This window comes from Equus asinus, chromosome 2, assembly GCF_041296235.1.
Source record: "Equus asinus isolate D_3611 breed Donkey chromosome 2, EquAss-T2T_v2, whole genome shotgun sequence".
In the NCBI taxonomy this organism is placed as follows: domain Eukaryota; kingdom Metazoa; phylum Chordata; class Mammalia; order Perissodactyla; family Equidae; genus Equus; species Equus asinus.
In genome coordinates this window covers 180,317,330-180,340,642 of record NC_091791.1, presented here as the reverse complement: position 1 = coordinate 180,340,642, position 23,313 = coordinate 180,317,330, and the positions used below count along the sequence as shown (strand labels likewise).

General features: G+C 34.5%; 1 protein-coding gene across 8 annotated transcripts in view; it reads left to right on the top strand.

Moving 5' to 3' along the window:
- RALGAPA1 (Ral GTPase activating protein catalytic subunit alpha 1) overlaps window positions 1-23,313 on the top strand; it is a 223,950-nt gene that overhangs the window by 85,688 nt on the left and 114,949 nt on the right. For 4 of the 8 annotated variants that reach the window (XR_011501562.1, XM_070504251.1, XM_044765499.2 and 1 more), the window contains 9 exons: window positions 6,476-8,017; window positions 9,807-9,931; window positions 10,986-11,202; window positions 12,484-12,660; window positions 16,111-16,263; window positions 18,711-18,904; window positions 19,147-19,245; window positions 19,787-19,942; window positions 21,322-21,450. Coding sequence is in view for 7 of the 8 variants with exons in the window: in XM_070504251.1 (XP_070360352.1) it covers window positions 6,476-8,017; window positions 9,807-9,931; window positions 10,986-11,202; window positions 12,484-12,660; window positions 16,111-16,263; window positions 18,711-18,904; window positions 19,147-19,245; window positions 19,787-19,942; window positions 21,322-21,450 (2,792 nt within the window). In the remaining variant the exon portion in view is untranslated. Of the gene's footprint in view, window positions 1-6,475; window positions 8,018-8,711; window positions 8,793-9,806; window positions 9,932-10,985; window positions 11,203-12,483; window positions 12,661-16,110; window positions 16,264-18,710; window positions 18,905-19,146; window positions 19,246-19,786; window positions 19,943-21,321; window positions 21,451-23,313 lie in introns of all 8 variants that reach the window. The other 4 variants (XM_070504252.1, XM_070504254.1, XM_044765509.2 and 1 more) reach the window with 2 other exon arrangements.

The window sequence follows — 23,313 nt, the reverse complement described above, 5'->3', positions numbered from 1 at the left end:
AAAGTAGCAGCAAACACCGTCCTTCCTGAGAACTGGCTTGTGAATGAATTCAGCATTTTCCAGGTTGACATGTACATTCAGAACACTTTCCAGGTGTTAGTAGGTATTAAAGGGTTAAAGATTCCTATTTTATGTCATTTTATTAAAGGCCCCCAGAAGTCCTGTTAAAACAACAACTGTTTAATCCATTATTTATCAAACTTATTTAAACATGGAGAACTTTTCCTGGTACACATATTGACATCCTGTAGCATGAAGTTTCCAGAGAGAACAAGTTGGAAAGATATAAAACTAACCTCATAATTTTAAAAATTAACTCTATGAAAATTGGGTGAGATTATCCTTGTACAAGCTTACACAGGAGAAACCTGAGATACTGGATTTTTTATTGCCTGTCTGGTTCTTGGAGGCGAATTGAAGGCCTGGAGTTTGCTTCTCAGGTGTTCAGTGCATTGAGGGGGTGAGGGGAGGGGAAGAGAAGGAGGAGAGGAGTGGGGGAGGGAGGGAGAGAGAGAGATAGGGAGAGGAAAAAGAAGTTATATGAACAGGGATTTTATGTTTAAATAGTGCTAAACTTATAAAAGAAAATCACTACAAACTTCATTTCTTAACCAAACTGTTTATTTGCTCATGTTTTCTTCCAAGGTTTGAATAAATTTTACTTTAGAATAGTTTAACATACAGAGAGAATTAATAAGGAAAGTAAACTACATAAAGGGGAAAAACAAAAGTTTTTCATAGTTTGTCTTTTTCCCTCATGTGAGCAGGCTTAATCAAAACTCGTAATATAACCTGTTTCTTGGGTGCCTCATCTAAGACCAGGAGTGGAGGTTTCTGTAACTACTTCACCAGAAAAACAATGAAACTACTCATAAACAATCAGTCTAGCTTTTGATCAGAAGCAGAGTTTTTCAGAAGAATATTTACCTGATACTCTTGAATACTTATGGAGGTAAAAGGAATCTCCTTTTAATTCCTTTTTTTTTTTTTTAGCGGACTAAGATGTTTAAGAATAGACCATCAGTTTTCAAAGTACCCTACTTTTGTCCAGTCGTTTTTTCTCCTTCACTGTTCTTGGTTAGATGACCATTCTACCCGCATTCATGTGAGTGTGTTGCCATATGGTATAGCTTTATATTGACTAAACTGATTGAATAGCTGAATATCCTTGAAGAGCTTTTCTTAAGCTCTGGACACTAGTTAAGGGCATTGCCACTATGTCAGTGACGTTAGTTCTTAACGTCAGACTCATCTGATGTTGAAAAAATATTTTTTCCCAGGCTCCTGCCTCAGGTTTTGGTATAGTATGCTGGGGGTTGCACAAGACCTAGCATTATTTTTTAAAGCTCTGCAGGTCATGCTGGGGTCTGTTGGGCAAGCCACACTTTTGCTGTCCTTTCTCCTACCCTAGATTGTACTTGTACACATTTGGTAGCCCAGCCTTGCAGTCTTTTCCTGACAAACAGATTAGAGAGAAGCCAGAAATCTCAATAATTGTTCTTAAGCAAATTAGCTTTTACTGCCCAAAATAATACTTTACTGAAAGAAGGGACGTAAGAGAACATACGTATGGTGGACATCTGACTTTGTTTATACTTTTGTAACTGTTTCTTATTATTGCCTAATCAAATACTGTGGGTTTCTCACCCTGAAATTAAGTTTACAGACCCACCTTCTTCCAGTTAGTTCTCAAAACTGCTAATTTGTTTACCATAATTGTTGCTGTTAGACTAGTCTGCCTAGGCCGTATTTCATAGGCTGCTAATGTTACTAACAATGCTTCATTATTTAAATGGAGCTTTGTAAAGCAAAATGTTTTTATCTTTCTACTTTTATTTTCTGAGTCCCAAGAGAAAGAAGGTGGTATCTCTCATACCCTCTCCAGTTCCTGGATTCAGCCTAATTGGGAGGAGGATTTTGCATCTCTTATAAACAAGTAGGCGCTTCTCTACACAATCAAGGAATTTCTTTCTTGTCATCAATATATGATAGTAATATTTTACAGCTTTTCCATGTGTATTCTGCTGATTCTAGCATAATTCTAAGTTAGATCTTTTTTTGGCTGAAATAATTTGTGTTAGTTCTTTGAAAAGTACATCTCAAAAAAATGTGAAGCAAACTTAAAATGCTATTATGTCACACGCTCATAAACAAAACAGTGTAATTTTCTTAGGATAAAAAATATATTGATCATATGTCTATTTCCAGAATTTAAGAGTCAGGGAGACAATATTAGGAGGATAAAGAGTAGAAAATAGTTTAGTGTTTTAATTTTAGTGGCATAAAATTAAAATTAACTGAGCTTGGTTTGTTGCTTTTCAGTCTTTTCATGTGATTTCAGTGATGTAGATACTGCTTTGAATTACCTGCAAATTGAAGATCTGGTCTTAAAAAGGTGTACAGTTTTTGCTAGCCTCTGTTAGTAATAAAATTGGAAAAATAGATGCTCTATAGTTCTTACTTACCTTGAAGGTATGTTGCCATTGTTGCCCAAATTGGCAAAAAAAATTTTAATTACATAAAGGACATTATAATTTCCTTTAGGTAATTCCAGAAAAAACTTGAGCTTCAAAATCGCATCAATTTCTGCGTATACTAATATGAATGATTTTATGAATTTAGGAGCTGTAAAAATAAGTTCGTGTTTGTAATTGGCCAAGAATAGAATTTAACTTTGGTAAAAGGAATTTTGACACTTAATTCTGTAGCAGAATTTCGTTTTAGAAATTATTAAAATTTTCTAGTAGTATGTTAGTATTATAACTTGAGGTGTTTTTCCTGAGGAGTTAGCTTGCTATTTTATTAATTAGCAGCTTCTGATTTTTAATATAAAAGACATGCTTTCCTTCTGCCAGTATTTATTGAGCCCCTCCTGTGTGACAAGAGCTACTTCAAGCAAAGGGGATATTGTGATGTTAATACAAAGAAAATCCTGAAGAAATGTAAATTCTAGTGGAAGCCTCTTTTTTTTTTTTTTTCTTTTTTTGGTGAAGAGGATTGTCCCTGAGCTAACATCTATGCCAGTCTTCCTCTATTTTGGATGTGGGACACCGCCACAGCATGGTTTGATGAGCGGTGTGTAGGTTCACGCCTGGGATCCAAATCCATGAACCCTGGGCCACCAAAGCAGAGCATGTGAACTTCACCACCATGCCACTGGTCTGGCCCCAGAAAGAATGTTTTTTTGCACATTACAAGCAAATATTGCACTTTAATTTATAGCTTATCTTTTGAAATAGCAAAGAAAACTTTTCTTTGAAACAGAATATTCAGAAAAAACTACTACTTGGTTCAGAAATAATTTTCAACACTTTAATGCTAAACATTATTAAGCAAATCTAGAGATAAAACTTAACATTTCTAGTACTTTGTAGGCTTCATAGGAAGCATTTTCTCAATGTTCAAGTTTTTTTTTTTTTAGTTTGTTAAAAACATTTTTCTTGTTCTGCTCATTCAATAATTACTAATACTTTAGATTAAGATTCTTTAATTTAGAGGCTGCTACATTTCAAGGTAAAATGTAAGCGGCATAATTAATTGTTTTGAAAGCCATTTTTGTTTAAACCTGATGCCACCATTATTTTTAGCAATCCAGTAGAAAGTTTATTAGTTGTCTTTTCTTGCATAATTTACTAAAATTCATATTTGACTAAGTTTTGATTTCTAAGATTCTTACCTTTATAGAGATAAATCACTGTGCTACTTTATAATTTCTTAGCACAATTTTTACCAATTTAACAAAATTATTTCATGAATATGTAACATATATTCAGGGTACTAAGAACATGGATTAATTTTTGCCTTCCTTCAAGTCCCAGCTCTCCACTTTATAGCTATGTAACCTCAGGCAAGTCACTTAAATAGTTTCTTCATCTGTAAAATGGGGATAATAACACCTACTTCACAGGTTGTTGTGCGGATTAAAGGAGTTAATATATGTAAGACATTTGGAATAACGTCCAGCATATGAAAAATCTATGTAGGATTTAGGTATTATGTAGTCCTTTCCTCCTTAACAAGGTTCAGGTATATTTCCTTAAATTTAAGGCTTATTAGAGCCTATTATGTTTAATTCAAGTGCTGACATTGGTTTCCTGTCAGCAAATATTTTCTTCTTTGAATTTGTGCAATTAGTATTGTCTTTAAATTTAAATTCTCTAATGGTACATTACTGAAAGAAAAATGTTCTTTCTTTGTTTTTAAAGCTCTTGCCCTCTTAAACGTTCATGAGAGTTTTAGCTATTCATTTGTAGCAACAAAAGTTTAGGAAAAAAACACTTAGACTGAAATAATGGTTAAATTTTCTAATATGCAATGTAAGGACCGAGTTTGGGAAGAAATTCTGAAAAACAGAACTTCATAGTCTTTACTGGCTTCTTTAGAATGGGAATATTATGGAATATCAATAAACTAAAAATTGAAACTAATATTCTACTTTTCTCTTAAGTTCATGTATTTGCTAGTCTTGTAACATTAGACTTTAATAAGGTTCTAAGATCCTGATTTTGAATTTGGAGCTGATAAAATACAATTCCAACTATATAATTGTTAAGAATTTTTATAGAAGAGTTATACAGTCCTTATCCTTTGCTGAGTCCTGTTAGAATATTTCGTGGAAGCAAACTTGGGGTGTGTGTTGAATATTATCTCTGTCTTCTAGGCAGAGGATCTTACAAATTGTGGGAGATAGAACAGACGAAAATACTTATTACATTCGTTAAGATACACAAATATGCATTAGTTATCTCCTGCAATAATAAATAATGAATATAAATGTGCAGTTTCTGAGGAAATGTTTTGCTTTTCATTTAGAAAAATTTCTAAGTGGAGTGTATGAAGAAGAAAGCCAGTGTCGTTTTTTAAAGTATTATATTCTCCTCATCTTAGTGATAAAAGAAATGAATTGTTTCAAATTTAGTAGACAGGGTGCATTTGACTGTGCTGGGAGTATAAATGTGTATCTTGAGGAATATAGTGGATATTGGCAGAATAGAAACTTCTCTTGATCTGAATTTAGTGCAAAGTGGCTCCTTTTGGACCTGATACAAAGAGGGTGATATGAATGAAATGACAGAAGGACCAGCTTCCTTTCATCCACAACATGGATCCTGAGAATGTTTTGAATTACTATCCCCATCTTAAAGTGAGAAAACTGGCTCTCAGAGTCTAGAGTAAGAAACCCAAGTTCTAGACCTAGCACATCACTGAATTACTTTGTCGTCTTAGACGAGTCGCTGTTGTACTCTGAATCTAAATATTCTCTAACTCTTCACTTGTAGTTCGCTTGCTTATATAACCTTTGCATTATAAGCCTAATGAGTAGCAACATCTGACTTTTTGACTTTTTATCCTTTTTACATGATATTTTGCTGGCTTCTGAAAAAAATGTTTTCAGTTATTTCTAGGTAACGTAAAGGCCATGATAGATTCATAGACACTGATGTTTACTTCTAAACTTACTATCTTATATGTATCTATACAGTTAAATACATCTTGTGATTTTCAATTTCATAAAGATTTTTGAGGATTTCCATATACTTATCACTTCACGCAGCAAAAAAAGTGTAATGAATGACATGGAACACAGCCTGCTTTTCAGACTTGACAATTATAAATTTGAGAAAGTGGCTTCACTTTCCTCAGAGAGTTAGATAACCTGTGATGTCCATTTTGACTCTAAAACCTGTCGTTCTTAAAACGAGATGTAAGAAGACACAGTTACAGTTTTTAGGGTTTGATGGTTATTTAATGGAAAGGACCAGTGATAGGCAGAGGATTCTTCCTAGTAGATTAAATGGTGTTTGTGTCAGAAATGAAAAAAGTACAATGAACTTTTTAAACACTGTATTGATTTTATTTGATAAGGATGAATAGATTTTAATACTCTAATAAAATAAACACCTCAGCAAAACAGATAAATTGTTTCCTGACAATAGAACTTTAGGAGGGGGGTGGAGATTTCCATTTGTAACGTGTGATCAAACAGATAGGCAAGATTTGAAGAAAAGATGATGCCTCTTGCCTGGTAAGAAAAACAGGGGAGTTTCTGAAATCCTGTAAGTTTTTACAATGGGATATTTAGATCGGCTTTCTGTGTTAAGATTGCTTTTCTGCTTGGAACTTAAATAAGTAGGAAAAAGTGAATAGCAAGTTTGAATTGCTTGATTTATTGGCACAGCTCTATCTTTAACTGCACTTCCAAATGTTTCATCACCTCACTGTCTGTTTCTTTGCATGTTAACATTTTAAAATGTATTCTGGTAGTTTTCTAATTCATTGACACTACATGCTATATTGGCTTGTGCCCATCATTATTTATAAACAGATTTGTATTTTTAATAGATTTTCTTTCATTGAGCTTACCAAAAAAATCTAAGGATTTTTTATTTTTTAAGCGTATGCTTAGGGTATGGTTGAAATTAATACTTTGCATATTTATGTAGTTCCTACTCTACATAATTTTTCTTTTTTGCAGATATTGATGATGCTCAAATACTTCCCCGCCCAACTAGAGTCAGACATTTTTCACAAAGTGAAGACACTGGAAATGAAGTTTTTGGTGCTTTGAATGAGGAGCAGCCATTGCCTCGAAGTAGCAGCACTTCTGACATCTTGGAACCATTCACTGTTGAACGAGCCAAAGGTGCAGTTCCTGTCATTGACAGTTCATCCCGTCATGCGCCAAGCTTGCAGAGTTCCACAGAGGCTTCTTCAATAACTAGATCCACTGAAAGCCACATCACTGATACTCATAGTAGAGAGTCTTCTCTGGAAGTTGGTGATAGCATATATGACCATCTTTGTCACTTAATAGATCCAGTAGAACTTGCAGATTCAGCTTTTGAACAGATCCAGTACATTGACCTTGAAGGAGATGATGATCTTCTTTCCTCTCTGAAAGAATATTTTAAGGAAAACCAGGAAAATCATAGTAAAAATGAGTTAGGTAAAGATGCAGCTTCTCAGGAAGTGATTATTGCCGTAAATAGGGATGAAAGATCATCCTTAGATAAATTAGAAAACATAGACCAGGAAAGTAAATCAGAAAATATCACCTCCTTTGTTGGGACTCCTGAAAACATACAGTTTCAAAAAGAACCAAACTCAGCTGTCTTCATGAGTAGTATTGCACCTAACCAGTTAGACAGTTTTATGAGAACAAAAACTTCTGAAAAATCTAAACAACTAAACAGTGATAAACAGTCATCGGAACCTAGTTCAGGTAGCCCTTGTGATAAAGAGAAGAGGAAACATCTGTATAGACAGACAGCCACAGAATTAGATGCCTGTGTAGATATGACATTAGTTGAAAAGGTTAAGAGTGTGCAAATTAATGAAAAAATCACTGTCCCACATGTTATGCATGCCAAGAAAACTACACTAAAAGCACCTGTTAACCGTAGAATGCCTCATGTTACAAACACTAGCAAGCTTTCTCCAACTAAAAGGAGCTTGTCTGAAACAGTAACTCATAGAGCCAAAATCATGAAAATTGCTACTAAAAAGCGAAATAGTGTTCATGTTACTTTTAGACCATCTACTGAGTCGGTTCAGTTTTATAACCCTCTGGAAAACAAAGAGGCTCCATGGAAGATGAGACTGCGGAAGCTCAGTGGCTTCAGTAGTAGTAGCAGTAGCAGCACCAGCAACACCCATGCCAGCTCAAACAGTGTTCCAGAGCTAGTCAAACCTGGTGTGTACAGGCCTCTAGATACAGTTAGTGCAACAACAGTAAGTAGTAAAACAATTAAGGAATCTACAGAGATTCCCACCACCATATCACCAAAAGAAGGAGTAGCAAGTAACCAGCCAGGGAGTCGCAGTGCTCTTAGGTCATCAAGTCATGAGGCAGGGCTACAGCAGGGCTCCCTGGGTGGCGTTTATAAAACTGTTGTACATGCTCTTTCGAAGCCGAAGGCAAATGTTTCCCCACAGAGGCAGAACAGAATGCCACCAGAGGCTCCACTGAGGGATCTGTACAGTCATGTAATGGGCTATTTTGGAAGGAAAGCTGCAGGTGAGCACTAACAGTGTGCAGAGCGCAAAAGGAGAAAGACAGCACCAGTTTGGCTTAATGCAACTGAAGCAAGCTCTAAGCAATCAAAAAGCTTTGGGATGGTCACTGCTTTCTCTCTGTTTGGTTATGCATGCGCCTTTTCCCAGCTGTATTTTTCCCAGCATAAAACGTTTATTTAAATTACTAATTTCCCTTATAAGGCATTTAGTTAAACCTCTTTGCTGCTGAACACGATAGGAAAGAAGATGATATAGGAAAATTTTAATGACCTTTCAAAGCTATCTAAGTCAAATATTTTTCCTCAGTGTGTGCCTTGAAATTACGTTTACTGAGGAGTCAGAATACTTTCTCCCCTGCCCCTATAGTTTATATTTAAAAGGGCACCAGTTATATCTAATTGCGTTCATCCATTTTTAATGCTGATTTATTTGGTTTTATCTTTTTTCTTGGTAAAAAATTACTTTGACGTTATATAACATAATGGAAATCAAGGTCCTACAACCAGCACCAACATTTTTAGTTAACTATTATTGAAGAGGAAATTATTTCTTAAATCTCAAAGTGGATTTAGTTACTTTTCATTTAAGCCATTTCCAAACAAGCTGTAGGCTTTTTAGTTTTGCATTCATATGTATAGAATGCAAGTTATGGCCTTGAAACACTTATCATTACTTTCTTTTTTCTGAGATTTTAGATGTGCATAAAGGTTTCATGATAGCCAATCATGAGTTAAGTATGGAACCTCTATGGACAGATTACAGAAAGCAAGATTATGGTAACTGTTTTCTCTTATCTTGATTCAAATTTAAAATAACTTTACAGATATAGAAAATTAACTTTCAGCAGTAAGGTAGGTTTTGATTTTATTTGTTTAACATGATTTTGTTAGCATGATTAACAGAATGCTTTATAATGCATCTTGCGTTGAGCCATTAATGCCACTTGAGGGCAGTATTTGACAGCTTAGCAAAGCCTGGCCAAGTAATATAAAGATAATGGTATTTCACAGTGAGCTCCTGACCAGTGTATTTTCTTAACCTCAAATGCTTGGTAGTTCATAAGGAATATAAACAGTGCTTATTTTCTTTAAATTGCAGAGAAATCAAGTTTTCAATAGTGAAATAAATAAATATCTGTTTTCTGTAAGTTAGTTTCCCAAGTTTAAAACTTTCTTGTTAATGTAAATCATAATGTAGTCAGAAAAAATTAAAATAACTATTGTGGGTTTTTTTCACGGAAAAAACTTTGTGAAAATAAACCTCTTCTTTCTAAAAGCAATAAAATTAGATTTTGTAGTGAATAGAAACAACATTATGTCAAAATCATAGAATTTTTATTTATAAATATCTGAACTTAAATGAATTTATATCCCACTCAGATTTGCATAGATTTCAAGAGATATAGTCCTTGTAAATAATTCGATGGGGGAAAGTGGGATTATAAATTATTAAGGCTCTGTGTAGAAGCATAGAGGCAGGAAGAAAGATAAATATACCAGTTTCTTTATAGGCAATATTAACCTAACTCCAACTAGTGCTTATCTGTAAGCTTTCTTGCTGTTTAAGGTTATACTGAAGATTGACTAACATCTGCTTAGTTAAATAAAGTAAATATCAATTTACTAATTCTTAAAATTAAATCTAAAAGGAGAGAAATTATTCATAAATGCATGTTTGCAAATAATTGATATGGCGTAGATAATTTGTTTTGGATTGATTTTGTTTGTTTCAAACTTAGAAAATGCAGTCAAGTCTTTCCTCACTATATATAGTTATTTATTTATTTTTAGTCAATAAAGAGGACATGAGCCCCAAACTGCCCCCTCTTAATAGTGATATTGGCAGCAGCAATGCTAATGTTCCTGATCTGATGGATGAGTTTATAGCAGAACGACTTCGAAGTGGTAATGCCTCAGTAAGTGTTATTCTGTTTTATTTATTTGATTTTAGAGAGGAGGGTAGAGAAACTAAGCTATGTACCTGCATACAAATATATGTATAGAATATATATGTGGAAATTTTTATTCCAAACAGCCTTCCCCCAAAATTTAACTTTTTTTGAATTAAGATTTTTAAATTATATTTTTATCATATATTTTATCCAGAGACATAGAACAAGCAGGCTCATAGTTTTGACCAGGGTAAAAGATTGGAATACCTGTTTGCTTAGCAACTTAGGGATAGGCCACTACTTCCTTCTTCCCGCTCTTTTTCATCTTCGCTCATAGGTTACCCTCATGTCCACTGCCAGCCCTCAGCAGAAAGGAGAACAGTAGAGGTCTTCTGGCCCACCTCTCATAAATTTGATAGCATGAATACTGATTGCTTAATCATTCCAGATAACTTTGGAATCGATTTTAAAGTTACCTATATCCTGAGTATTAGAATTATGGCAAAATGAAAATAGGAGCAGTTTTATTCCTAATAATGCTTAAGTGTTAAGGAAAGATAAATATGTGTGCAATTGCTTTTTTTAAGTGGTCATATTCTCTTTGGATTTCAGCTTATCTTTAGTGAAAGTCCATAGCTCCATTGCATTTTCCTTTTTTTTTTAGTTTTTTTCCTCGAATAGGAAAAATTTATAAAATCATTATATGGAATCATTATAGAGTGACATCTTTGTCATCATTCTTCCCTCCCTCCACTATCTGCTTCTTTTTCCATTTGAATACTTTGCTCTGTCTACTGTCTTAGCATATGTTCAGTCCATTGATCCGTTTGAGGCTTAGGAGTCTCAGGCTCAGCACCATCTGACATGTCGGTCTTTGCTTCAGGCAGACCAACAGTAAGCAGTTCAGACTCCTGCTCCACATAGCTGTGTAGATTGTTCTGGGAGTGTTTTCCCCCTCCCACCTCAGGCGCTAAGTCTCAATATTTACTGTGATGATTGTCTTCGGAATTAAAGATTTCAGATGCTTAGTGAGAATAAAAAGACATTTTTTTAATGGCAAAAGTTCTTGAATTTTCAGACTATGACAAGAAGAGGAAGTAGTCCAGGCAGCCTCGAAATTCCCAAAGACCTCCCTGATATTCTAAACAAGCAGAGCCAAATGCGTCCTATCGATGACCCAGGTGTGCCCTCAGAATGGACTTCTCCTGCTAGTGCAGGGAGCAGTGATCTTATCAGCTCAGACAGTCATTCGGATTCTTTCAGCGCTTTCCAGTATGATGGCCGAAAATTTGACAGCAAGTATCTTTTTCTATTTGAGCAATATGGTTTTTTGTTGATTGTCTTCTGTTAGAGACTGACTCGCATGTTATATATAACCATCGCCTTCCTCTCTAATGTTACTTAGACAGAGGTTCCCATATATATTGATTTCATTTGTCAGTGAAATTCCAAAGGAAATTTTAGGGAATCACTTCAAAGTTAGGATCGTTTTATGTTGCCAAACTAAAGATATTTTTAAAAACAAAAAACTGTGCTTTCATAGAACAAATGATATTTTAAGACCAAAAATATAGAAAGGAAAAAAAATTAGGGTGGACTTGATGATAGAATAAAGGACAGTCTTGGTTCTGAGTTGGCGCTATTTCACGCACTCATATTCGGGAACCCCTGTCTAGCCACAGTCATTGCTTCAGTGTGTGCAGTACAGTTATGTTCAGAGCTGCAGTACCCAAAACTCGTGAATAATTGCTTCATGTTAAAATGACATCAGTGGTCTTATTTGGTGCTATATTGCTGCCACATAGCTTTTCTGTTATAATTCTGTTTTACACTTGAAAGTGGATGAAGGTTACCAAAATTTTAGAAAAGAAACTCAAAACCTTGGGAACCAAGTTTGTGAGGAGCTAAGAGATGCATTGGAGAATTACATGTTTCCTGCCCTTATGGATTATATACTAGTCTGATCTCAGACTGGGAATATGATTTAAAAGAAACATTATTTTTACCATATATGTGCCATTTTTATTGTATATACCTCTACTAGAGATTATGAAATACTTGAAAAGCCGTAAGTATACAGTCGTGTGCCACGTAACAATGTTTTGGTCAATGATAGACCACATATACAACAGCAGTCCCATGAGATTAGTGCCGTATAGCCTAGGTGTGTAGTAGGCTGTCCCATCTAGGTTTGTACACTCTATGATGTTCGCACAATGACAGAATCGCCTGATGATGCATTTCTCAGAACGTATCGCTGTCTTTAAGTGATACATGACTGTATTATCAGCCATCAGAAAACATGGCTAAGAATAGTGATGAGATATCATCTGTCTGGCTGTCTTTTATCATTATTGTTGTTAATTATAAGCTATGAGAACCTTTAAAAAATTGTTTCTAATTACAAACTTCAAAGTGTTAACATTATTTACACTTGCCTGAGTGGTATGTAAGTAGAACAGATTTAGGGGGAATGTTAATGTTTAAGCATTTTGCTGAAGTAGCTGTGTCTCTTTTGTAAGTATTTTTGTTTTGTAGTTGGGAGGTCTGTATACTAGCATTTCTTTTTTCTATAGATTTTGGCTTTGGAGCTGATACTGGGATTGCGTCCTCTGCTGATGTGGATTCAGGTTCTGCCCATCATCAGAGTGCTGAAGAGCAAGAAGTGGCCAGTCTAACCACGCTTCACATAGATTCTGAAACAAGCAGTCTTAATCAACACGCTTTTTCTGCTGAAGTTGCAACAGTTACTGGTAAAGTTACTCAAGGGAATGTATTCCTTAAATGCATTTTTTAAGCCACCAAAGAATCTCTTGAGAATTTTATTTGATAGAATTTAAGTTTTACTTATTACTATTTAAGTATGATTTTTTTCACTCATCTTTATGTAACAATGGAGGGGAAAAAGAATTCATGTAAGAGTTTCTTGATCTGGAGTCCACATGGAGAAGCTTCAGGAGAATTCCAAATATTGTATGCAAAATTTTGAATATGTTTGCATCAGAGCAGTTCCTACAGTGATTTTTAAATAGGTAACCAAAAAAAAGTTAATAAGCACTGCACCATACCTTTTTCATTGTCTTTCAGAGTTAGCCTAGATTTTTATAGATTTCTTTGGCAAAGTATTTATTATAGAAAAGGTAAAGCACATTGCCTAATAGAAGGCCTCATTGTCAATATACTAATATTCTGTATTTATACGATAAATTATGCTTTTCAGCAACTTTTTCTGTGTGACGTAACCCAATGAACGATAATATGACGAGCAGGGTTCAAGAAATTCAGTCGTGAAATGCAGGGTTACATTATTGCAAGATTAGTGCAGTGACCAGAGTGGCCTGCACTTGAGGGGTTGCACTGTACGATCCAGATTCATTCCAGTTCCCACTGCGGTCAGATGCCTTTTGATGGGCTTGATTGTCCATTCCAGTTTAAATAGCAGTAAGGTGGTTTTTGCATCTTGTGGAACTTCTGAGATTGGAGCAGTGATTTCTGCATGTCTGAATTAGGCACATTTCCTCAGCCAAATCCAACAGATGAAATTTGGCCAGTGGAATACTCAGTAAGCAGGAACCCACTCTCTGTTTTCATATCCTACTGCTTCCTTTTCACATCTTTCCTATCAGAGGATGGTTAAGAACTTTTGCCTGCCCCACTGCAGAATAGGGGCTGATTAGAGCACAGAAGCCAATGGGGTCAAATCCACAGTCCTGTAATTACAGAATTTAAATTACTCAGAGAGAAATACCAAAGAAAAGTCTTATTTTATAGTAAACACCTTCACTGTAGTTGTCCTTAAAAATAAATGTAGATGAAAAGATGCTCAATGTTACTGGAAATCAGGAGATGTAAATAAAAACCACAAGATACCACCACACACATCATAACACAGCTCACATTAAAAACACTGACAATACCAAGTGTTGAAGAGGGTTAGAGCAACTGGAAATATCATGCGTTACTAATGGAATGTAAAATGGTAGGGCCATTCTGCAAAAATATGGCAGTATCTTTTAAAATTAAGCATACATTTACCATATGACCATTCCTAGGTATTTACTTCAAACAGCTGTATGTGAAAGTTCATGGCAGTATTTCGCAATAGCTAAAACCTGAAAACAACACAAATGTCCATCAACTAGTGAATGGATAATCAAATTGTAATGTATTCATTCGCTGAACATTCATTGAAATAATAGTCAGCAATAAAAAAGAATTAAATGCCAAGCTAGCCTTGATGGCCTACTGGTTAAAGTTTGGTGTGCTCTGCTCCGTCAGCCAGGGTTCGGTTTCCAGGCACAGCACCACAGCACTCATCTGTCAGTAGCTGTGCTGTGGCAGTGGCTCATGTAGAAGAACTAGAAGGACTTACAGCTAGAATATACAACTATGTATTGGGGCTTTGGAGAGGAAAAAGAAAAAAAAGATGAAGATTGGCAGCAATGTTAGCTCAGGGTGAATGTTTCCCCGCCAAAAAAAAAAAGAGAGAGAGAAAAGAGAACACACAAACTGTTAAAAAAAAAAGAAAAAAACAAAAAAAGCCATGGTTTCAAATCAGGTCCCTTTACCATTCCAAAATATTTCTGCAATTGCTTTGAAATAAGAAATCAATATATAAACAAATGTTTCTCAAGCATTATTTGTGTGCCCAGCACAGTGGTTTAAAAAACTCTTTTCTTGAAGAAGTGTGGAGACATTACTGAACCTTGAAAAGAGTGGATTTTCAAAGTGTAAATAATGAAATGCCTGAGAAGTTTTCTCACTGGTCTGGAGATCCACTGCATGACCCTCCCAGCCTGTGACTCAAAAGAATCTACAGGATGTGTCTCTGTCTTAATTTGGAGACCAAGTATTCTTTCAAAGGAATCAAGAGTTTCTAAAGATCATGCTTACCAGTGAACCAGAGATGTTTCCCATGCAAGCCGTATTCTAGTTTTCTTTAACCTATTAATCAGACTATTGTGTTTTCAAAAGATTACAATATGTAAAAGAAGTGTGACCACACTTTTTCTTTCTTATTTCTATTTAGTCTGTAAAATAGTTCTATAAAAAAGTTCTAAAAATAGAACTGATGTGTATAGAGAACTTGTTTTAGGCCTTTTGCCTCAATATGACTTTTGGATAATTCAATATCTAAGAATTTTTAATATGTATGTAACAAATATTTACTATTCATAGTGACTATTTCTGGAACTCTACTAGGAAGTTTTATTAGGAATTCTAATCTTTTTTTAAGGTATGCTTTTTTTTCTTTTTTCCCCCCAAAGCCCCAGTACATAGTTGTATATCCTAGTTGTAAGTCCTTCTAGTTCCTCTGTGAGGGGCGCCACCACAGCATGGCTTGATGAGCAGTATGTAGGTTCATGCCCAGGATCCAAACTAGTGAACCCCAGGCTGCCAAAGCAGAATGCATGAACTTAACTACTACGCCACTGGGTCAGTCCCTAGGAATACTGATCAGTGCTGGTAGTATTAGTGCAAGGGTGTTCGTCTGAGACACTAAAGCAGTTCTTAGATTGATTTCTGTTTAAAAGGCATAAAATTCAGCAAAGAGTACAACTCCATATACTCAATATACAAACTATTCAGCACAGTATTTTCTAAAGGTGAAGTTTGCTTATGTTATCTCACTATTAACTTTAAGAATAGCTGTGTTCTATCAAAGGGATGATACTAGTCCTGAAATCTCCTTTTATTTTCTTATAGTCATTTCAGAAACTACAAAAGAAATCTACTATAGGAGATAAGAACAAAAATTAAATAGCCTCTTTTCAGGGCATGAATATCACTATAACAATACTTTATTGAAAAACTTTGACAAAAAAGTCTTTCTCAGCCATTATAGATTGTTATTAATAAAATTAAAGGCATTAATGATTCTCTAATAGCTAAACAATAAAAAATTACTTAATGACTTAGTTCTTTAAAATGAATCAGATTTTTATGGGTGAAGATAACGTATGGAGCTAAGAGAAATACCAGTACTGATTCCATACTAGTCCCGTGGCAGACGTGAGATGAGACTCCTCGATATAAAATCTTGTACAATATTATGATTATTTTGACCTCTTTGGCCAATTTATAACCTGTTTTATCTTCTGATGTTTTTAGTTTGTGTTTTATTGGGGTTTTTAAGCATTACGTCATAGGTAGAGGTTATTGAATATCTTCTTCATGGTAATTTTATGAACTTCTATTTACAGGTTCAGAAAGTGCTTCTCCCATCCATTCAGCTCTGGGATCCCGGTCGCAGACGCCTTCTCCCTCTACACTGAATGCAGATCACATGGAGCAGAAGGACCTCCAGCTGGATGAGAAGCTCCACCACTCCGTTCTTCAGACACCAGATGACCTAGGCAATCTTTCCGAATTAGATATTTGTCGTTTTTCCTTGCAGGGCATTAGTGTCAGGAGATCTTAAATAAGGCATTTTAAACTTGATTATGTATTTTATATATATTGATTGTGTATTATTAAAAGTCTTTTAGACTTTTCTAAGTCTTTTGGAAATTTTTTACTATAACATTTATTCTTGCTCTTAAAGATATTTATACTCTGATTTTTGTTATTTATTTTATTATAATTGAGTACAGTCCTCACATTAGTGATTGCATTATTTTTGTATATTGTACTATCATTTATTGATATAGTGCCATTTCCTAAAACAGGAAATACATAATTTGGCTTCACAGTTCTTTATGTTGTACCTGAAGAACCCTCTGACTCACAGGAGAAAGTAGTAGCATTATCGCTTGCTTATCAAGCTTTCAGTGAAACAGTTGACTAATGATTTTTTATTGATTTTGATTCTGTAAGTATATCAACTAAATTTAATTAGAAAGTAGGCGGTCCAAATGAAGCATTATTATTTTTAAGTAAGTGTTAAAAAGTGACTAGGAAATCTTAGAAACTGCAAGTTAAAAAAGTTGTTTTTGTTAAGTCCAACATGACATAACAGGCATCAGGATAAAAAGCCATTTTGCAAATATGCCAAAAACTTCCATCAAGGACATAGTTGATGAGATATTTACAGTAAATAATATGAAATGCCAGTTTTCATTGGTAATGCAGCACATTTATGCTCTGACTGAAGGAAGCAATTAAAGCCATGTAACTTCTGGCCTTTTTTTTTTAACATATTCATTCTCTTAATATGCAATTACCTTGCAGTTACATAGCCCTAATTTTCTGGTTTGTGGATTATTTCTGACCTTTTCCTTCCTCCTTTTGGCCTGCAATTTTTGGTTGTTTTGTTTGTTTTCAGTTTTCTCCCCAACATTTGGAAATAATTTCAGACTTCAAAAATGTTGCGAGACTGGTAAAATGAGTACCCATAAATCCTTCAGATAAATTCACCAATTGTTAATATTTTGCCACTTTATCTCTCTCAGTATCTACGTACATGCACCCACATGCGCAAAAAAAATCCTGCCGTCCCTTTGTTGTTGCTTTTGCTGAGCCGTTAAAGAGTGAATTGCACATATCAGACCCTTCACACCCAGACAGTTCAATGAGTATATCCTAAGAATAAATGTGCGTTTCCTGCATAACCACAGTATAATGGCCATATTCAAGGTACTTCACATGACACATCACTACAATTTCAGTTCATAGTCAGATGTCCTCAGTTGTCCCAAATGGTATCCTTTTAGCTACCCCATGCCACCACCAACCCAATCCAGGATTTAAAGAAGGATCATATCTTGTTGTTTGCTTTGTGATCATTGAAAGTTTTGTTAGCTTTACTTCAAGAAGGATAAGTTAGAGACAAACCAGTTGTCACTCTATTATGAAGGTTCTGTAGAGTAGGGAGATGTTCACAGTCATGGTTAAAACAGCAGTGTTTTTTTGCTTTCTTTCATTTTAGCGGGTTTACACCAGAAACCTATTTTTTATTATTGTGAAAGACTATTTAGTAACGTTATTAATAATACAATGAGTTATTGTACACTTTACATGCAAAGAGAAAAAAGTTAAACATTAAGAGTAAAGGATGTACGTATACTCAGAATGAATTTGTAAATTGTTAGTACATTGAGATATTATCAAGCAGGAAAAATCTTTGCTGATTTTCTAATGATTTTGCCTTTTCCTTTATATACATTGACTAGAATAACGGATTTTTTTTAAGCTGGAGGAGAGCTATGATACTTAGCTGAACCATCTATGTTACAGATGAGGAAGTGTAGCCTTTATTAAATAACTTGTACAACATCATGTAATTAGTGACGGAAAGGAGACTAGGACCCAAGGTTACCCATATTTCTTACATATAATATTATCAATATTAATAAACAAAAATATGGAAATTTTATGTTTAAATTTTAGTAAAAATGCCATTGTGATATCCCTTTTAATGCTAGGTCTGACTTAATTAAATATAAATATATTTCTTTGGAAGTTTTAACTGTAAAGAAACAGGCTTATGAAGATATCCTACAGGATCTGCCTTCAGCCTGAGATTTTGTATTAATTTGCTGATGTAACCTGAAGTAGGTATTAGATGAAAGAGTATGTAGTTATAAACATGGTCTTTTTATATCAAATATAAATTTCTCTGTCTGGTGTCTACATCATTTCCTCCTTGGGTAAATCTAGATAGAAGCAGTAATGAATAAGTAATTATTGCCATAATAAGGAATTATGAACTGATGAGGTTCTGACCTTATCAGGTCATATGATGCATATTAACATTTCCTTTATTCACTGTTGTAGATGTTTTAAGATTAATTTGACTCTTTTCTGTTTTTGTGACCAATGCTCTAGAAAAGTTACTGACACTAGTATATTATTTTTTTTGTAGAAATCAGTGAATTTCCATCTGAATGTTGTAGTGTGATGGCAGGGGGTACTCTCACGGGATGGCATGCTGATGTTGCTACTGTAATGTGGCGAAGAATGCTAGGCATTTTGGGAGATGTCAACGCTATCATGGATCCTGAAATACATGCTCAAGTTTTTGATTACCTCTGTGAACTTTGGCAGAATCTAGCTAAGGTAAAAAAGAAAAGAAAGGGAAAAGGAAAGAAAAATAAAGTTTTAAGAAGTAGAAAAAGCCTTAGTTAACATTGTCATGCACCACCTTACTATAACCTGGTGCCCAGCATGGTGAAGTTGCTTAACTATGATTAAATATTTAGTTAGTGGTAGAAACTGGACTTGAACTTAAATTTTAAGGTAAAACAAACTGAAAGAGAATGCTTTTCATAGGTATGTTGCATTTTATTTGAAAATTACAGATTAGAGATAACCTCGGCATTTCAACTGATAACCTGACCTCCCCTTCTCCACCAGTTTTGATTCCTCCACTGAGAATTCTTACACCTTGGCTTTTCAAGGTAAGCATACTGTATAAAATAGTAATTTAAGTTTCATTTGGTAAATAAGTATATGGTCAGTCTTAAATATTTGATGGATACTTTAGCTATTGTATAGACTTCTAGAGTACTTAGTTTTTAATTAATCATTAGGGGTTATATAGAGAGGTGAGTGGACATAAAATTATTATACAGAATACATCATTTTTATTTAATAAAACAAAAATGAATATAGAAAATTATGTTTTTATTGTATTTAAGTAAAATATAAACCTTGAATTTGTGTCATAGAATATGCTATGTACTTTTAAAGGTCTAATTCTTTTAAATGTTATTTGATATGTTTGGTGCATTTTCCTAAACGAAACAGTGTGTAGTTATTCATACCTATGTTGTGTCATTTTAATGATAACAGTAGTTTCAGTAATCCTGATATTTAGTTCATTAAAGAAATTAGGCCAACATAGAAATAAATGAAAACAAATATATTGCTTGCTATATTCAAGTATTTAATAAGCAGTTTTTATTTTTGAGTATTAAAACCAACATCTTTTAATTGTAGGCAACCATGTTGACAGATAAATATAAACAAGGTAAATTACACGCTTATAAACTTATTTGTAATACAATGAAAAGAAGACAAGATGTTTCTCCAAATAGAGATTTTCTAACACATTTCTACAATATCATGCATTGTGGATTACTTCATATTGACCAGGTAAATATATATACTTTCTAACAAGTTGCTTTCTTTATAAGTTTACCTTTGATTCTTGATTCTGTTGAACTCCTGACTTTTAAGGTCTAGAATTAAAAATACTCGCTTATGTAGTGGTTTATTTACAAGTTTCTTCCATTTTATGACCTCATTTGTTCTTGAAATGTAGTTGAAAAACAAATTATTGTAGTTAAGGGGACTGACTTGATTATTAAATGCATCTTTCCTCTAATGTTATACCGAGTTCACTTTTGAAGAGATTAAACCATCCTTTACTTAAATTGACAACATCTTCCTTTAATGTCCTAATGTACTTATTCTTCAGCATTTTGTAATTGTTACTTGATAGTTGGCGCTTGAGACATATGGGTTTACTCATCTAGTCATGTAGCAGTCAGGTTTTTCCCACTTTAAGAATCAGCACATCACATTTTCTTACTACCATAGATTGTATTAGCATAGTGACTTGGCATTTATATTAATCACAGTCCTTACATTACATAGTCATAAATGTGACCCTAGAACACAACTACAGGGGTCTTGAGCCTGGTCATAAAACTAAAAAGTGTGGGAGGTTGCAAGTCCAAGTAACATAAACCTTTTTATCATCATGTGGTTAAATTTCACTTGTACTTCATTTAGAGAGCAGTGAGTTAATAGTAAAAGATAATATTTCTTTCTGAAAAATTAAAAAACTTTTTGCATGAGTTAGAAAAAACTACTTTACCGAGTGTTACCTTATGAACATGTTTCAAATAAAATAACACTCTTAATTATTGGAAAAAGACAGAGTTTTCTCATTTAAGATAAATTGGATTGAGTAATGCAGCTTAATACACTGCATCCTCATGGTAAATTACAAAGGCAAAGTGAGTGAATAACCAAGTTAAGATATTCCCTGAAAAATGCCTAGGTCTAGATTTCTGAGGCTAAATATCTATCATCAAAAGACTGCAATTTATCTAAAAAAAAGAGAATCTCTCCAGTTGCCACATAACGGGTCATACCACTTCAGAGATCAGAGTTATTACATGGAAGCAAATCTGTGGTGGGAGGATCTACTCTGCAATCTGGTTTCCAGCAATGGGTATATGTTAAACCTCTAAAGCAAAGAGCCTTCCGTCTTGCTTGCTAGTGCAAAAAGAATGCTGTATCGAGGTCAAACAAACACGTTTTAAGTTTACTTTCCTTTGACAGAATATAATACTAAGCATGGATTATTTGGAAGAGTTAAAATTAATCTTTCCAATTAGTCAGCCATTGTATAGTAATTACCTATCTCATTATTTCATATGTTATCTATTTTTAAGGATATTGATTAGCTGATACCCAAGGTTATATTTGTGATATTCTCTTCCTCTTTTTTCCTTATTCCTAAGGATATTGTCAATACAATCATCAAGCACTGCTCACCCCAGTTTTTTTCACTTGGTTTACCTGGTGCCACGATGCTTATTATGGATTTTATTATAGCAGCTAGTAGAGTGGCTTCTTCAGCTTTTCTCAATGTAAGTTTTTATTTCCTGTTCTTCATAATATAACAAACTGTAGTTAACCAGGACTCAATTAACAAAACAACAAAGGAAGAGCCGTTGTTGGTAAGATATAACAAGCTGATGTTCAAGAAAATTTGCGATTTAATTGGAATTGATTGTTTCTCCCACATTTAAAAAAAAAAGTAACAAATTCTGAAGTGTAAGAAAGTACTAAAATTAGTTGATGAGTTCACCCAGGAGCTATAAAAATAGATTAAATCTGATAAGCAAAAGAGAATTTAAAATTGAGGAAATCTAACAAAACAGGCAGAGGGAGGGAAGAAAATTTAAAAAGGACAATGGGCTATAGCAAAAGAGAAGAAGGAAACAGGTGAGGTAGTCCCAAAATATGCTCTAAACTCAAAGACAGCATGTGAGGATTTTTCATATAGCTGTGGAGCAGTGAGACAGTGCCAAGTAACTCTGCATAGCTGGAACTTGTTCTTGTGTAAGTGGCAGAGGTGAACTAAAGAAGAAGGCAGTAGCTGTGTTTATAGTTTAACGAGGTTAGACTTTGTCCTAAGGAAAGAATGGGTAACCATTGAAGAATTTTAAGCAAAGAGTGACACAATCAAATTTGTATTTTAGAAAGATCACTCTGGAGCAAAAACATAAATGAGAAATAACGATTAACTGAAAGTCTACTGGAAAAAACTAAGAGTATTTGGGACAGAAAAAATAGTAATATTTGACTAACACTTTATAACTTGCAAAGCAGTTTAATGTACATTATTTAATTTATAAGCTGCGAAAGATCAACAGTGAATGAGAAGGAGTTCTGTTTGGGGCATAAGAAGCTGCCTATCAGACATCCAGAGGAGATGCCAGGAGGGCCATTGCATGTACAAATCGGGAGCTCAAAGGAGATATTGGGACCGAAAATGTAAAGCTGGGAGACAATAGTTTACAGATGGTATTGAAAGCTATGAAACTAGATACAATCATGTAGAGGAAATGTGCAAATAAGAGAAGAACTGTCTTTATAGCTAGTTATTAACTGTGTTTCTCCAGTTCCCTGAGAACAGTGATTGGTCTTACTCCTCTTGCTATCTCCAGGGCTCCTCTCCAGCACTGCATCATGGTTATGGGTGTTTATTAATTGAATGTGTAGGTATTTATTCAGCACCTAGTCTGTGTTCAACATGGTGCTAATAAGCCCTTTTGTGGTTATTGAACTTCTGTTTCCCATTGTGTACCAAGTGTTCCTTTGGGTGGAATATAGGGTGATATAGAATAAATGAGATATACGTTGTGCTCAAGGAGCATATAGTGTGCTGTTGGGAAGATAGGAAAGTATATTAACAACTAGAGAAGGTACCAGTAGGAGGAGCTTAGCATAGTAGCTAAAAGGTGGAATCTAGAGCCAGTCCGTCTGCTTTCAGATTCCAGCTCTGCCACTTACTAACCATGGGACGTTATGCAAGATACTTAATTTCTCTGTGTCTCAGTTTCTTCACTGATAAAATGGAGATAACCTTTCTCATAGGGTTATTTTATAAGGATTAAATTACTTAATCTTTGTAACATAGTTGGAACATTACGTGACGCATTGTATGTACAATATGAGAGTTTGTTAAATAAGATAAAATTATTTAGTAATTCAGACAAAGGAGAGATCTTATTTGTTTAGGGATATCACGGAGTTTTCTTGAAAAACATGTTTGAATAGATCCTTGAAAGATTAGTAGTATTTTGTTTGTTTTGTTGAGAAAGATTTGCTCTGAGCTAACATCTGTGCCAGTCCTCCTCTATTTCATATGTGGGTTACTGCCACAGCATGGCTGACAAGTGGTGTAGGTCTGTGCCCGGGAACCAAACTCATGAACCTGGGCCAAT